The sequence below is a fragment of the Ctenopharyngodon idella genome, chromosome 8 (genome assembly GCF_019924925.1).
Source record: "Ctenopharyngodon idella isolate HZGC_01 chromosome 8, HZGC01, whole genome shotgun sequence".
Taxonomy (NCBI): domain Eukaryota; kingdom Metazoa; phylum Chordata; class Actinopteri; order Cypriniformes; family Xenocyprididae; genus Ctenopharyngodon; species Ctenopharyngodon idella.
Genome location: NC_067227.1, coordinates 6,132,218 through 6,146,851, shown reverse-complemented (window position 1 = coordinate 6,146,851; position 14,634 = coordinate 6,132,218). Strand labels below are relative to the sequence as shown.

Genomic DNA, 14,634 nt, shown 5'->3' with positions numbered 1-14,634 from the left:
AAAAGCTTGCCTGTCTGGTCCGATCACACAAAAGAGAGCTACTGTAGCTCAAAAATTGCTGAAAAACTTAATGGTGCCCATGATAGAAAGGTGTCAGAGCACACAGTGAATAGCAGTTTGCTGCTTAGCAGTGGACCGGACAAATGATGACCCCTGCCTATGATGACCCCTGTCCACCAACGAAAGTGCCTACAATGGGCACATGAGTGTCAGAACTCGACCTCTCAACCAATCCTGATAGCAGTGGCCTGGTTCAGCAGGCTAATGCACCCTGCCACACTGCAAAAATTGTTCAGGATTGGTTTGAGGAACATGACAAAGAGGCATTGCCTCGGCATCAAAATTCCCCATATCTCAATTCGATTGAGCATCACAAGGGATGTGCTTAATGAAAAAAATCTGATCCATGGAAGCCCCATCCTGCAACCTGATACCACAGGACACATTCAGTGGTCCTGTGGAGTCCTTGCCTTGATATATCAGAACTGTTTTGGCAGCATGAGGGGGACCTACATGACATTAGGCATGCGGTTTTAATGCTGTGGCTGATCAGTGTATATTGCAAATGTTAAGTCTATTGTAATCTAAATATAAACATGCCATTTTTGCAACCCTAGAAGATACCAAATTCATCTAATAAGATAACAGAAATGCAGAGACGTACTGAGAAAAGACCCTGAGAAAAGATATGAATAGTTACGGAAAAAGAGCATTAGAAAAGAGCCGATAAACTGACAAATCAGAAAAGAAGACAGTGGAGGATAAACAAAAGAAACCAGAGGACAAAACAAAATACTGAAGGCCTCAAATTACTTTGTTGCTATAATAGAAGTTCATAGAAGTATTAGTTTTTGAAACAAGAAAATCAGGTTAATCCAGTCTTTCCTGCAATACCTCTTTAACAAAATACCTTCTCTTTTTGTCTGTTACTGTTTTTATACAGTAACCTATTGTTAAGGTTACATTATTAACATGTGTCATTAACATTGCGTCCTTACCCACACAAACTGTCATTACCGCAGCAATGATTTATTTTAATTATTAATCAGACTGTTGTTTGCAAAAAATATTTTAACCTTTCAGTAGAGATGATTTGGACATTCAAATGACAATATTTGTCATTAAAAAGCGAAATATTTTATCTTTGGCGTGTATTAAAACAATTGATATCTAAGGTTAGCATCCAAATTTTCCATGACATAAAGAATATCATAAAATGTCCTAATTTTAAATAATTTTTTAATATCGGTATTTACAAAAATGGACAAATCTCGAAAGTAACTATGTAAATGTATTACATTTTTATAAAAATTAAAAAAGAAAAGTGTATAAAATTACCATTATTGTAATGTTGCGGTAAGGACGTTTTGTAAGAAGAAGAGATGAAATAAAAAATAAACATGTTCCAGATTCAAATCTTAACGTCGACATTCAATTTTGTGTACATTTTTATATGTATTACAGACTGTGATAGTTAAAATTGAAATTCCTAGAGGCTGATTTTGTTTTTTTTTTTTTTTTAAATTGGGAGAGTCAAAAGTGTTGCAGAAACACCCGTGTATGGAAATAAAAATCTAAGCTGCACTCATATTTTCTTCAGAAAATGTAAAATATATATTTGCTTTTAAATTTTTTACTCAGCTGAGGATTCAGTCTGATCTCAGTAATATTCTTAGATATTTAGCCTATATGTAGCCTACACATACATTTTTGTATGTTTGGATATTTTAGACCGATAAAGGTAAAGGTAGGTGCCACAAGAAGAAAAAATGCTTCTCTCTCGCTCTCTCAACATCAGAGAGAGAGAGAGAGAGAGAGAGAGAGAGAGAGAGAGAGGGAGAGCGAACGAACGAACATAGGGGCTGTATTTTGTGTCGCAATGTCTCCACGGCCAGAATCGCAGAAGGAAATACAAATGAAAAATGAATGAACACGACGCCAACGAATTGACTGCAACAAACGACAAACTTAAAGGTAAGAATGTTTCATTTATTCCTCTGTGAGAACACATTGTTAAATATTAATGAAAACGTATGTAAGACGGTTCATGACCATGACAGCTACCTGCGCAGGAAAACTCTTTCGACTTGACGTCTTACGAAGCGTTAATGTTCAGATTAAAATACTTTATTGGAGATATATGTTACTGTTAATTTTCGTGTCGTTGTGTTACGGAAATCGTTGCGCTCGAGGACGTATATACACATAGGCCTACAGAAAAGATCTACTGCCGTATGTCTTAGCGAAACCCTGGAGAGCAGATCGGTTTATCTAAAGGCTCATACTACATAGGCTACTTTAGATGCCCATCGAATTTTCTGAAACACCCTTACAGCACATAAATGCTGTATGTAGCCTATACACCCTATAATGTTTTATTAGTAACCTAATATGTGCTGTATGTGGTGCATCTAAATTACCTGTTTTTAAGTACAAATATAATTAGGCCTACGTTTAAATTAACCATGCATACATGAAAGTAATTTTTAAGGGTAAGAGTTTTAATAAAGAGGTCTTGAAATGCATTCTCAGATCTTTATATCATGTTTCTGGAGGTTAGCTAATTAAGTTTTTTTGCACCAAAAAAAGTAAAAATTATCATTTTGTATCGTCATTTTCACTTTCTGTCAAAAATACTTAGTTTCAAGGGGCATACTACTTATTTCAACGATGCAAGTAAACGGCAACTGCTGTGATTTGTGAACTTCATCCATGCCCTCCTCCACAGCATGTGTGATGTGAGTTTTGATGGTTGAGATGCCGATGGCCAGCGCTGTAATAGAGCTGTATATGTTTGAGATCCTGAGGTAGAAGAAAATTAACCACCACAACAATTGCAACAGATTGTTTCAGACTGCTAAAATCTTTTATTTGTATATAAAACTATTATTATAACTTGTTGGACTGCTATAATTTATGTTTACAACTGGCAGCATGTTGAGAATAATTAAGAAAAGAGTCTGTTCTTAAATGAGATGAACAAATGAAAACATTCTTGTTCAATAAATCAGGCATGTCATTTAAAATAAATTTCAGCCATATATTTCTAATAGTTTGATCTTTTGGAAGGGAAAGGGTATGCAGTTTTTGGAGGTGCAGTTTGTCTACATCGAGGGACAGAACAACATCAGACAGTCTTACTCGACATCTTAGCCTCACAGCATATTGATTTTGTGATTGATTAAATGACATGAGTTATTAAGAGCACACTTCCTTGATTTACATGTTGAGGGGTTCCTTGTTAAAACTAACCCAGGGCTCATGAACCTTTGAGCAACTTTATACTCACATGGTATAATTTCAAACCTTGTTTGGCTTCACTGTGGTAAACCAAGCTTTGGTTAATCACAAGTTAGTTAACTTGTCTTTTACCGCTTTGTCAAAACACTAACTCCTGGTTTCAAAGACAAGGCTTAAGTCTAGTCCCAAACTAAAATGCATGTTTGAGCAGGATTTTGCAGTTTTGAACTGGATAGAGCAGATATAAAATTGAAAAGCAAAACTGATATCTCTAGGATCCAGTAATATTTATCTTTATGGAAAGCCTCATTTTGACCTGTTTTTGATATGAAATATTATTGTTTTATGAAGAAAATAGAGAGAATGAATTTGACCAGATATTTGTAGCAGCGCACAGTGTAGGATCCACAGACCATTATTAGTAAGTGTCAGATGAGCCTACTGTATAAACAACGTTTACACATTTTTACGGGTATTTTATACCGCTTAGCTCTACAATTAGAGAAAAAAAAAACACCATAGGAAAAGTATGTCAACAGTCAGGTGTGGCAAGTGTGCGCATGCACTCATGTGTGCAGTTTAATTTAATCTGTGTTGCATAAAGTATCTTATGGCTGGTCAGGAATTATGAATGAGACATTCCCAGGAGTTTAACTGTTTATGTAAAACCACTGCTGTATACCCTTGTGTAGCAAAATCAAACACAAATAATCCATGTGTCTCTGAGCTGTTGTGATTGCTATAATATCTGGTTTGTTTTGACCTTAGTCACACACATACACACACGCATGTGCGTTGGGTTTTGTCAGGACCAAATGTCCCCACAAGGTCAAATTTTTCTGGTATTGGCATCCTTAGGAAATACATAGGAAATACCTGAACCACACACAAACACATACAGTTAAATGGTTAAAATTAAATGTGCTCTGATCTCTACAATTGGGCCTCTGTTTGCACCTGGAAACATTCACGGAAATGTACAGAAATGTCTGACTGTATGGAATCTGAGCGTGCATGAGGAAAAGATGGAGACTAGCTGCAGTAACAGACTGTCTTTCAAATGGAAACTTTCTTGGTGCAACCATGCGGAATGTAACTTTTGTTTTACTTTGTTTTACTCTCTTTTAATGTATTTAAAAGTATTTGTATTACTCTTACAAATCATTTTAGCTGTTAAAACATTCATAATTAGTTAACACAACGATTATATTTTTCTCTGTGCAGATATTTTAATGCAATTCACAGACAATCTCAGTGCACCTCTTCTATTAACATGTTTTCAATTTATAAATAAAAATTAATATTCACATTCTTTTTTTGTGGGTCATATAACAAAAAATAACAAGGTGGTGTAACCGTCCTTAAAATTATGGAAAAATAACTTAACCCTTGTGCATCAATTTAAAAAAACTGCTCTGAGATACTTAGACAAAAAATGTCTGTCAAAAAACGATCATAAAAATGTTACAGACTTAGCACAGACTTAAAGAAGACCCTTGGCAGATTATTGTTAAAGTAAAAAAAAAAAAAAAAGATATAGAGGGTTATAGAGGTTTAAGTTTGTGAAAATTAATTATGAACATTATTTTATTTTAAAAAATACACCGTTCCCAGTCTGCAGTTGTCAGTATCTATCAAAAGTGGTCCAAGGAAGGAACAGTGGTGAACCGGCGACAGGGTGATGGGCGGCCAAGGCTCATTGATGGATGTGGAGAGCGTAGGCTGACCCGTGTGGTCTGATCCAACAGACGAGCTACTGTAGCTCAAATTTCTCAAGAAGGTAATGCTGGTTCTGATAGAAGGGTGTCAGAATACAAAGTCCATCGCAGTTTGTTGCGTATAAGGGCTGCATAGCCACAGACCAGTCAGGGCGCCCATGCTGACCCCTGTCCACCGCCGAAAGTGACAACAGTGGGCACATGAGCATTGGAACTGGACCACGGAGCAATGGAAGAAGGTGGCCTGGTCTGATGAATCATGTTTTCTTTTACATCACGTGGATGGCCGGGTGCGTATGTGTGGCTTACCTGGGGAACACATGGCACCAGGATGCACTATGGGAAGAAGGCAAGCCGGCGGAGGCAGTGTGATGCTTTGGGCATTGTTCTGCTGGGAACCCTTGGGTCCTGCCATCCATGTGGATGTTACTTTGACATGTACCACCTACCTAAGCATTGGTGCAGACCATGTACACCCTTTCATGGAAATGGTATTCCCTGGTGGCTGTGGCCTCTTTCAGCAGGATAACGCACCCTGCCACAAAGCAAAAATGATTCAGGAATAGTTTGAGGAGCACAACAACGAGTGTGAGGTCCAATTGAACAAACCAATCGAGCATCTGTGGGATGTGCGGAACAAACAAGTCCGATCCATGAAAGCACCACCTCGCAACTTACAGGACTTACAGGATCTTCTGCTAACATCTTGGTGCCAGATACCATAGCACACCTTCAGGGGTCTAGTGGATTCCATACCTTGACGGCTCAGTGCTGTTTTGGCAGCAAAATGGGGACCAACACAATATTAGGAAGGTGGTCATAATGTTATGCCTGATCGGTGTATATTTAATAAAGCTGATGAACTGAAAAACTGCTGAAAAATCAAAGCCATAAATCTAAATAAGTGGTGTTCCAAATTTGAGGTTGATATATCAAAATATTTGCTTTCAGTAAGATTTTGTTTGGGTGCAGTACCAAACTTTCCCATGCTAATGAGTCAATTCAAGTCACCTTTATTTATATAGCGCTTTTTACAATGCAGATTGTGTCAAAGCAGCTTTACAGTGATAACTGGTATATAATTTTGGCTGCACAGCAGCTCTTAAAGAAAATGGTGTCAATGCAGGCAGATCAAAGCACTGTTGAAAATCAAATGTCAAGTGTCCCCAACTAAGCAAGCCAAAGGCGACAGCGGCAAGAAACCCAAACTCCAACAGGTGACATCAGGTGGCAAACAGGTGTTAAAATGGAGAAAAAAACCTTGGGAGAAACCAGGCTTAGTCAGGGGGCCAGTTCTCCCCTGCGAACAGTGCTTTGTTACAATTCAGGTAGCTATCATAAGTCCGATGGGATCGCAACATTCAAAGTATTTATTCCAGTTCCATCCAATTGAGGATTGTATTCATCACGCCGGTATGGACGGTTTGTTGAGGAACTGTGCCACTGGCTGTTGTGTCGATGAGGCCTTCACAGTGGATGATCTAGTTGACTCAACCTCTGCTGATACTTCAGGGCTGTGTTGTGGTCGTGTCAAGGCGCAGGTCCTCGATCTCACCTGGATACGGCCCGGATCCGGTTGACTACGGTAAACCGCGGGATAAACAGAGAGACTAATATTAGCGTAGATGCCATTCTTCTTCTGATGTAACGAGTACATTTAGTGTTATAGGAAGTGTTGCCGGTTCCGGCTGACCTAATTTATGCAGCCTAACAATCCTTTAACGGATTTGAAAATATAAATTGATAATGTGTTATGTGTATGCCCGGTTAAAGAGATGCGTTTTTAGTCTAGATTTAAACCGACAGAGTGTGTCTGCTTCCCGAACAATGCTAGGAAGATTGTTCCAGAGTTTAGGTGCCAAATAGGAGAAGGATCTACCGCCTGCGGTTGATTTTGATATTCTAGGTATTATCAGCTGGCCTGAATTCTGAGATTGCAATAGACGTGAAGGACTATAATGCTTTAAAGCTCGCTCAGGTACTGGGGAGCTAAACCATTTAGTGCTTTGTAAGTAATTAGCAAGATTTTAAAATCTATACGATGTTTAACAGGAAGCCAATGCAGTGTTGACAGAACTGGGGTAATATGGTCATACTTCCTAGTTCTAGTAAGAACTCTAGCTGCTGCATTTTGTACGAGCTGTAGTTTATTTATCAAGCAAGCAGAACAACCACCCAGTAGAGCGTTACAGTAATCTAGCCTTGAGGTCATGAACGCATGAACTAACTGTTCTGCATTTGTCATTGAGAGCATATGTCTAGTTTAGATATATTTAGATATATTAAGATTTATATTTAGATATATATTAGATATAGTTAGATATATTAAGATGGAAGAATGCGGTTTTACAGATGCTAGAAACATGGCCTTCAAATGAAAGATTGGTATCAAAGAGCAACCCAGGTTCCTAACTGACGACGAAGACTTAACAGAGCAGCCATCAAGTGTTAGACAGTATTATAGGTTATTACGTGAAGAAGTTTTTGGTCCAAAAATTAGAATCTCTGTTTTTTCTGAATTTAGTAGTAGGAAATGAATGGTCATCCAATTTTTTATATCAGCTATGCATTCCGTTAATTTTGTGAATTGGTAAGTTTCATCAGGGCGCGAAGAAATATAGAGCTGGGTATCATCAGCGTAACAGTGAAAACTAACGCCATGCTTCCTAATGATATCTCCCAAGGGTAGCATGTACAGAGTGAAAAACAACGGTCCTAGTACTGAGCCTTGCGGTACTCCATATTGAACTTGTGATCGATATGAGAGACACCTGCACAACACACTGGTCTCAATTTCCATGGAGGAGCTCCGGAGCTTTTATTATGCTTATATGCTCCAGCTGCTCCTTTCGTTTTGTTGTGTATATTTATTTTACGATTAAAGTTACGTTTAACGTCCACCTCCTTTTTACCTGAACTTGAACTTTGTTATAGTTACATTTAATCACTTAAATTCATGTTATTTTGTTTCATTCTAACGAATCAGCTGCAAGTGATGAATTACTACTCATAGTATCCCCAAAAAATGTAATCCAAAAATCTTACATATTGTGCCTTTAAGGTCCTGAGTTATTTTGTGTTCCTAGTGTAAAATAGATTTATTAAGGTGGGTGAAATAGTAAAATTCCAATAAAAATACAAACTTATGCAGTTTGCATTAAAATGATCAAAAAACAAAACTGAAAAAGACAAATTCCTTAGGAATGCATAAGGGTTAAGTTTGGTAAAAAAAAAAAGAAAAGTAAAGCAGTTGTTTTAAAATAATATTAAAATGTGAGAGGTTTTTCTTCTAAAGTCATTGTGGTGTGTCCAACATGCAGAAGTCATTCTGTTGTCATGTGACATTTTTTGTTGAACATTTGGACTTTTGTTGAACATTTGTATAAAGATTAACTAGAACAGTTTTGGTAAATAATTTACTCTGAGCTATAAATGACATCAGGTGGGCTGATTTCACTGATGATGTAAATCTTAAGCATTTTGTTCTTGCACTGAGCACTTTGGCACTTAATAATGTTTTATTAACAAAGTTCGGGAGGAGCACGTTCAGATAATCTACCAAATTAGGATGAGGAGGCCTATATATAAATAGCTGACTCACCTCTGTCCCACAACAGTTTTCCAGCATCCCTCCACCACCCCAACTCCTTACTCTCAACTGTTCCTATCTCAGCCAGAGATATGGGTGGAGTACTCTGGGTTTAGGCCAAAATTCTGAGCTCTGAGCCCTCCCCTAGATAGCACGGCAAATATGGATACTCTTTGTTCTATTATATGTATGTTAGTTCACTCCAAAAAAAAAAAAATCACCTTCATGTTGTTCCAAATGATGTTTTATTAAACATCATTTGGAAACAAAGTTTGGGAGGAACACATTCAAGTTTGGGAGGAACACATTCAAATGATCTGACTAATCATAACATCATTCCAACCAGCAGTCAGCAATCAGCAATCAACATATCTGCCCAATCAGCATGAGTGCGTATATATATGTATATATATATATATATACGCAGTTGACTCACCTATGTCCCACCCGTCCGATGAAGAATCTTTCGTCCTCGAGGAATCTTTGCCACAATCCTCTGGCCTAAGGAGCGATTCTCCTCTGCCTAACACCGCCACCAATCCCACAGCGTTATCTCGGGGAGCGTCAGCCCAAACAAACGGGTCCCTGCAGGGCAAGACGAGACTTATTGTATAAATGGACAATAAGGCCTGTCGAGCACTAAGCTCCCATCTGGGGCAATAACGCCCTCTTCCCGCGAATGAACGGGCCTTCCTCCAGTGTCAGGCTGCCGCAGCAGGCCCTCAGCGAGCCACACCGCAGATTCAGTTCCGGCCAGCTCCCACTCTCTACCCCCGCCGGCTCATACCAGTAAGAGCACAGATCAAATCCTTCTAGTTTTCTGCCCCTGGTTGCATCGCTTTCAGTCGCTAAATAACGAGCACAGTTTATGGTATCTGGATACTCGATTTCGATCGGGGGAATTCACGTTTTAAACTGTTTCTATACAAGTGATTTGCTGGTCTAACTAAAGCACTGTAGCTCGCACATCACGTGCAGTCAGATCACATGCTCAATCACACACCGAATCAACACTGTCCTGCGATTTATCAACAAATCGATTATAAACTGAATTTCTAGATAGAATGTATTTCTGTTTTTTACACCCACAGTCATTTACACCCACAGCTTCACCATTGCTAAAGAGACGCTGCACAGACTGGTAGGACAAATGAATACAGGCATTCGTTCTCACTAATGCTTTCAAATAAATGTAATCTTACCATTCCACTTCATCTGTATCTTATTTAGAACGATAAGAAATCGGTAAGTAATGTAAAGACCCATAGACAGATGATGAAAATAAACTAAGTTGAGGGTTCCTACACAGTTTATAAAAAATGGATGGTATTTTGATTTCAGTAATTGTTTAGTGAATCTTTAGTGATTGTTGAACACGATTGAATAGCTTTTCGTCTTTTACCATAAGCGAGTCACTTTGAACTTCACTAAATGAATGTGCGTGCCACGCAAACCAGCAACAGATAAAGGAACAAACTATCATATAAATCAGACTGTATTTTCCTGTTTGATCATCCATCATCAAACAATGATTACAGAATCAAACTGAAGTGTCCTAAGAGGTGAATATGCGCAGGTTATAGTGCGTTTTAGGCTTCTCATGTAAGCGTATGTTATCACCTTCAGAAAATCTATAAAAACAAGAGAAAAGAATATTTACAAAACGTTTAATAATCGATCTATTAGCCCGCATGGATTCCAGTTGCCTAGGTTAAAACCACGGGTCCAGCCACATCCATTGAATTCTGGGCATTAACTTGGATATAGTTCATTTCCATAGCTCACTGCACAATGAAAAATCGATAGGATATTTCTGGTCACGTCCACTTTCCTAGACAGTCTAAACTGTTCTAAAAACGTGAACTGCTATCTTTGCTCGGCCACTTAAAATTAATGTTGCTTTAATACTGCAAGGCCACCCTTTCATCTCACATCTCCTCTCCCTCGCGTCTTTGATTCGCGTGCTAGAAGACGAGCTTCAGGCCCCACTCTCCTCCTCCCTCCATTCAGCCACACACCATGGCTGTTCCTGGCACCACTCCCCACACAACAGTGCCCTCCCCTCTCAACGAATGCCTTCCTCCTAGCGTGAGGTTGTTAGCGGAGCAAGCTCAGCCATGTCAGCCATTCATCTTGACATCTCTAATGCTCCCCGCTAGCGAGGCAGGCCCAGATAACACTTCTTTCTCCTTCCGCTGCCTTCTCCCCCACTAGTGGCCTACAGCTCTTTCAGCGGACCCTAGCATGAGGCTGCCTCCGCTAGTGGTGCAGGCCCAGTCATCAGTCTCAAAATCTCTTTTTGTCTCTGGCCTACAGCTCCAAACGCGGAGCGGCACAGGCCCAGATGGACTATTTTCCCACCCCAGCTTTCCTCTTCCCCTTTACAACCCAAGCCACAGGGGCTGACCCAAGCTTGAGGCTGCCTCCGCAAACAACATTGCCCCCGGAGCATTCCCCTCCTAACTTTCCCTCTTCTCTGCAACACAGATGCTCATACCACTGAATGCCATTGCTTTGGAACCGCACCTTGTCGCCAGCAACATCAGAGCACAACTTTTATTAGAAATTCAGGCTACTGGCTCCAAGGCGGACCCAACCCCAGTTTCTTACTACTCAGAGCTGATCTTCCCATAAACCACCCACTAAAACCCCTCCTCGATGCCTCTCTCAGTTCCATTATTCAAGCCGTTTCTCCTAGAACCCTCCAATCCTTCCTAACCGCATGGTGTTAGGTGTTTTAAGACTTTCCACTCCACATGCAACCTGCTTTTCCCGAATTTTCTCTGCTTACCATCACCTCATTCATATCTCATCTCAATAGCATCAAGAACCTACAAGCCAGCTCTATCAAGGGTTACCTAAGCGGAATCCAATTTTTTAACTCATTTTCAGTTCACCCTTCTCAGAAATAGTCAATTAACAGACATCTCTGCTCATCAAAGGTATCCAAAGAACCCAACCAACCCGCCCAGATGCCAGGCAACCAATAACTTTAGAAATACTCACCAAATGTATCTCCACCCTCCGCCGAGGCTACCACTCCAACGCCTGCAGACTCGACGCAACGTTCATATAGCCTATTTTTCTGGTTTCCTCAGATGTTCAGAACTCATCATTACTTCCAGCTTCAATCCAAAAGTCCATCCCACAATCTTGGATTTATCAACACTTGACGACGATGCCATTACTTACTTCATAAAGCAAAGCAAGACAGATCAAATGAAAAAAGGCCATTTCATCTACATTTTCAATCTTCTATCACCAATCCAACCATATCAATGCCTCTTAGCCTATCTGCATTTCAGACGCTTTCAGGCTAAACTCCCATCTGACCCACTTTTTCAGATGACTCCGATCGGCCTGTCACATGTTTCTGGTTCTAAAGACACCTTAAGTCCATTTTGCTCTAATCCGGCATCCCAGCAGAGCATTTCTCCAGCCATTCATTTCGTATAGGTGCAGCAACCATGGCTACCCAAAAAAGGCCTTCCCAGCAGCAGATCCAAGCACTTGGGATGCTGGTCATTGGAGGCTTTCAGAAGTTACATTCGATCAAATCACTCCCACATCAAAGAAGCTCAACGGACTCTTATCAGCTAAATTCTTTTAACACCAGCTTGCTCCCATACACCCAAACCTACAGGCTCACCCTCTACTTAACACCAACAATCCACTTATAGTGGAAAATTTCCATTCTAACTGCTGCAGCAGCATCCACCCACGTGCTCCCGCAGGAACCAACTTCACTATTCAACTGCCACAACAGCAATACTACCTTAAGCTCCCAGAGAAGATCCGCTTTTCCATCCAAATTTTCTCTGCCGCTTCCACAGAAGCACCTTTTCTCCACTGCCGCAGCAGCAACATTCCTCCACGTTCCAGCAGGAGCTCGGTTTCAAAAATTTTCTCCACTGCCGCAGCAGTGATGTTCCCTCAAGCTCCCGCAGGAGCTCAGATTTCTCTGGAAAATTTTACACTGCCGCAGCAGTGATGTTCCCTCAAGCTCCCGCAGGAGCCGGGTCCCTTTGGAAAATTTTCTCCACTGCCGCAGCAGTGATGTTCCCTCAAGCTCCCGCAGGAGCCCTGTTCTCTGTTCCTTTGATTACCTTCCTTGTGTATTTATGCCTTCATTCTTCATCAGTTCATTGTCTTGTGTTAACTTTATGTTTATGGTTTGTAGTCTTGCTCTCAGTGTTGATTAAAGTATTGGTTATATTCATTCATCCTGCATCTTCCTTTGGATCATCTTTACAAGTCACCCTGTGACAATAGGTTCAACGTTAACATTTTGTTTAAGATGTAATCTCCTTCCCATTTGAGCTTTTGAGCTTTTGGAGTTATTCATAATGTTACGACCGTCTAGGGTCAGCCGTGACATAAATGAATGTGCGCTCACTCACAACAAAAATTTCCAACAAAGGTGTTTATTTACAAAAAAAAAAAAAAAAAAAAGAAGGTGGAAACCAGAAGTAAAGGCATTTAGCTCAGGAGTGGACAAGGCCAAAATAACAAACAAAAATAACTAAATGAATACCTTCAAAATTCCCTAAAAGAAAAGAAAAAACAAAGAAAAATACAACAGAAATTCCCTTGCTCGCTAAACCAAAAACATAGACAAACGGTACAATCAAAAGAAATGGCGTCACACTCCCTACTTCCCTTAAAATATTTACAAACCAATATTTACAAAATATTTACGATGAAATACAAATGAGTCTGAATCAGCAAATTAAACAGCGAAGGTCGAAATTACAAAGCAAACTAAACTCAAAGTATGCACAATCAGAACACAAGGGAAGAGCAATACAAGTGCCACACCTCCTCCTGAAACACACACACACACACACACACACACTTAGCAATTAAAATAGTTGACAATGGTGATTGCTTTAAGTAATTTTTTACTTTTTTATGTTTCTTTCTGATCCTGAAAATGTGGATGCTGTATACTGAATTAAGGCTGCAACAACTAACTGATAAGATGGAAAGCAACAGCAAAACATCTATCCATCATGTATTCTTTGACCAATAATTAAAAAGCTCAGGTGCAAAGTATGTCTATACATTTTTCTCATTCAATATAGGCATTTATCTCTCAAATGCTCATCAATCACCAATGAGAATGGCTTGTTTTCAACACTGTGAGTTTAATTTTAATGTACTTGTTTCTCTCTGCAGGAGAAGAAATGAGAAGAAACGGGGGAGCATATTATTTCAACAAACAGCCATAGCAGTTTCACTGTAGGGCAGATTGTCAGTATGGTGCCTCTACTCCAACTCTTTCTTCTACTGCCTCTAATTCATCCATTCATAAGTCATGTGCATGGAAACTTTCTTTCTCCTCTGACTACTCATTCAAATCACAGCCTGTTTTCCTATTGTTTAAAAAAACAGACTCATGTGCTTGTCAAAAAAACTGATCATAAACTGACTGCCAATGCTGCATTAGTTGTCAGACCATTTCTTCGTGGCTTCCATGGGAAAAGTTTAATTAAATCAATTGGAGATTTAAATGAGTGGACTGAAAGCAGAAATACTGAGGATGTATTTTCAGCAAAAACGTCACATACTGAGACTGGGTCAAGAGGTAAATTTTTAGTATCACACAAAGACAGAGTCAAAAGAGGTTCTACTCAAAATGTCATGCTACCACAAGATGCAGCTGGAAAAGAAAAAGAAACTGTTAATGAGACAGACACGATGACAGATGACCCAGTTGCTGAATTTAAAGAGAAAGACTTGTCATCAGTTGGGTCAGGTGATGAAGAAAATGGCTTTGTTAGGTCATCAACAGAGGCTATAGCATCTCTTGGCGAAGAGCATGCCCAGAACAGACCACAAGTTCAGACTGATCGTAGTGTGCTGGCTAGTTTGGCCACAGTACATACAATTCCAACAATCAACCCTTCACAGCAGACCAGCCCTTCTGCAACTGCACCACCTAATGAAAAGCTTCTATCCACTTCCAATGGGATAAGACAATTGCACGGCAACAGGACTCGATTGGAAATAGGTATAATACAGATGAAGTAATGTTGCATTCACATAAATAATTGTGATTACAAAAAAAGACATCTCTGAGATTCT

At 39.7% G+C, this 14,634-nt stretch overlaps 2 protein-coding genes across 6 annotated transcripts in view; both read left to right on the top strand.

Annotated features, from left to right (window-relative positions):
- LOC127517607 (uncharacterized) overlaps positions 1 to 14,634 on the top strand; it is a 120,144-nt gene that overhangs the window by 29,626 nt on the left and 75,884 nt on the right. The gene's annotated exons all lie outside the window — the stretch shown is intronic.
- The window catches only part of LOC127517592 (proline-rich transmembrane protein 3), a 127,160-nt gene continuing 113,939 nt past the window's right edge, over positions 1,414 to 14,634 (top strand). For 2 of the 5 annotated variants that reach the window (XM_051903450.1, XM_051903447.1), the window contains exons 1-2: positions 1,814 to 1,974; positions 13,726 to 14,560. In XM_051903450.1, the coding sequence (XP_051759410.1) occupies positions 13,807 to 14,560 (754 nt within the window). In that variant the 5' untranslated portion in view covers positions 1,814 to 1,974; positions 13,726 to 13,806. Of the gene's footprint in view, positions 1,975 to 13,506; positions 13,600 to 13,725; positions 14,561 to 14,634 lie in introns of all 5 variants that reach the window. The other 3 variants (XM_051903448.1, XR_007931333.1, XM_051903449.1) reach the window with 3 other exon arrangements.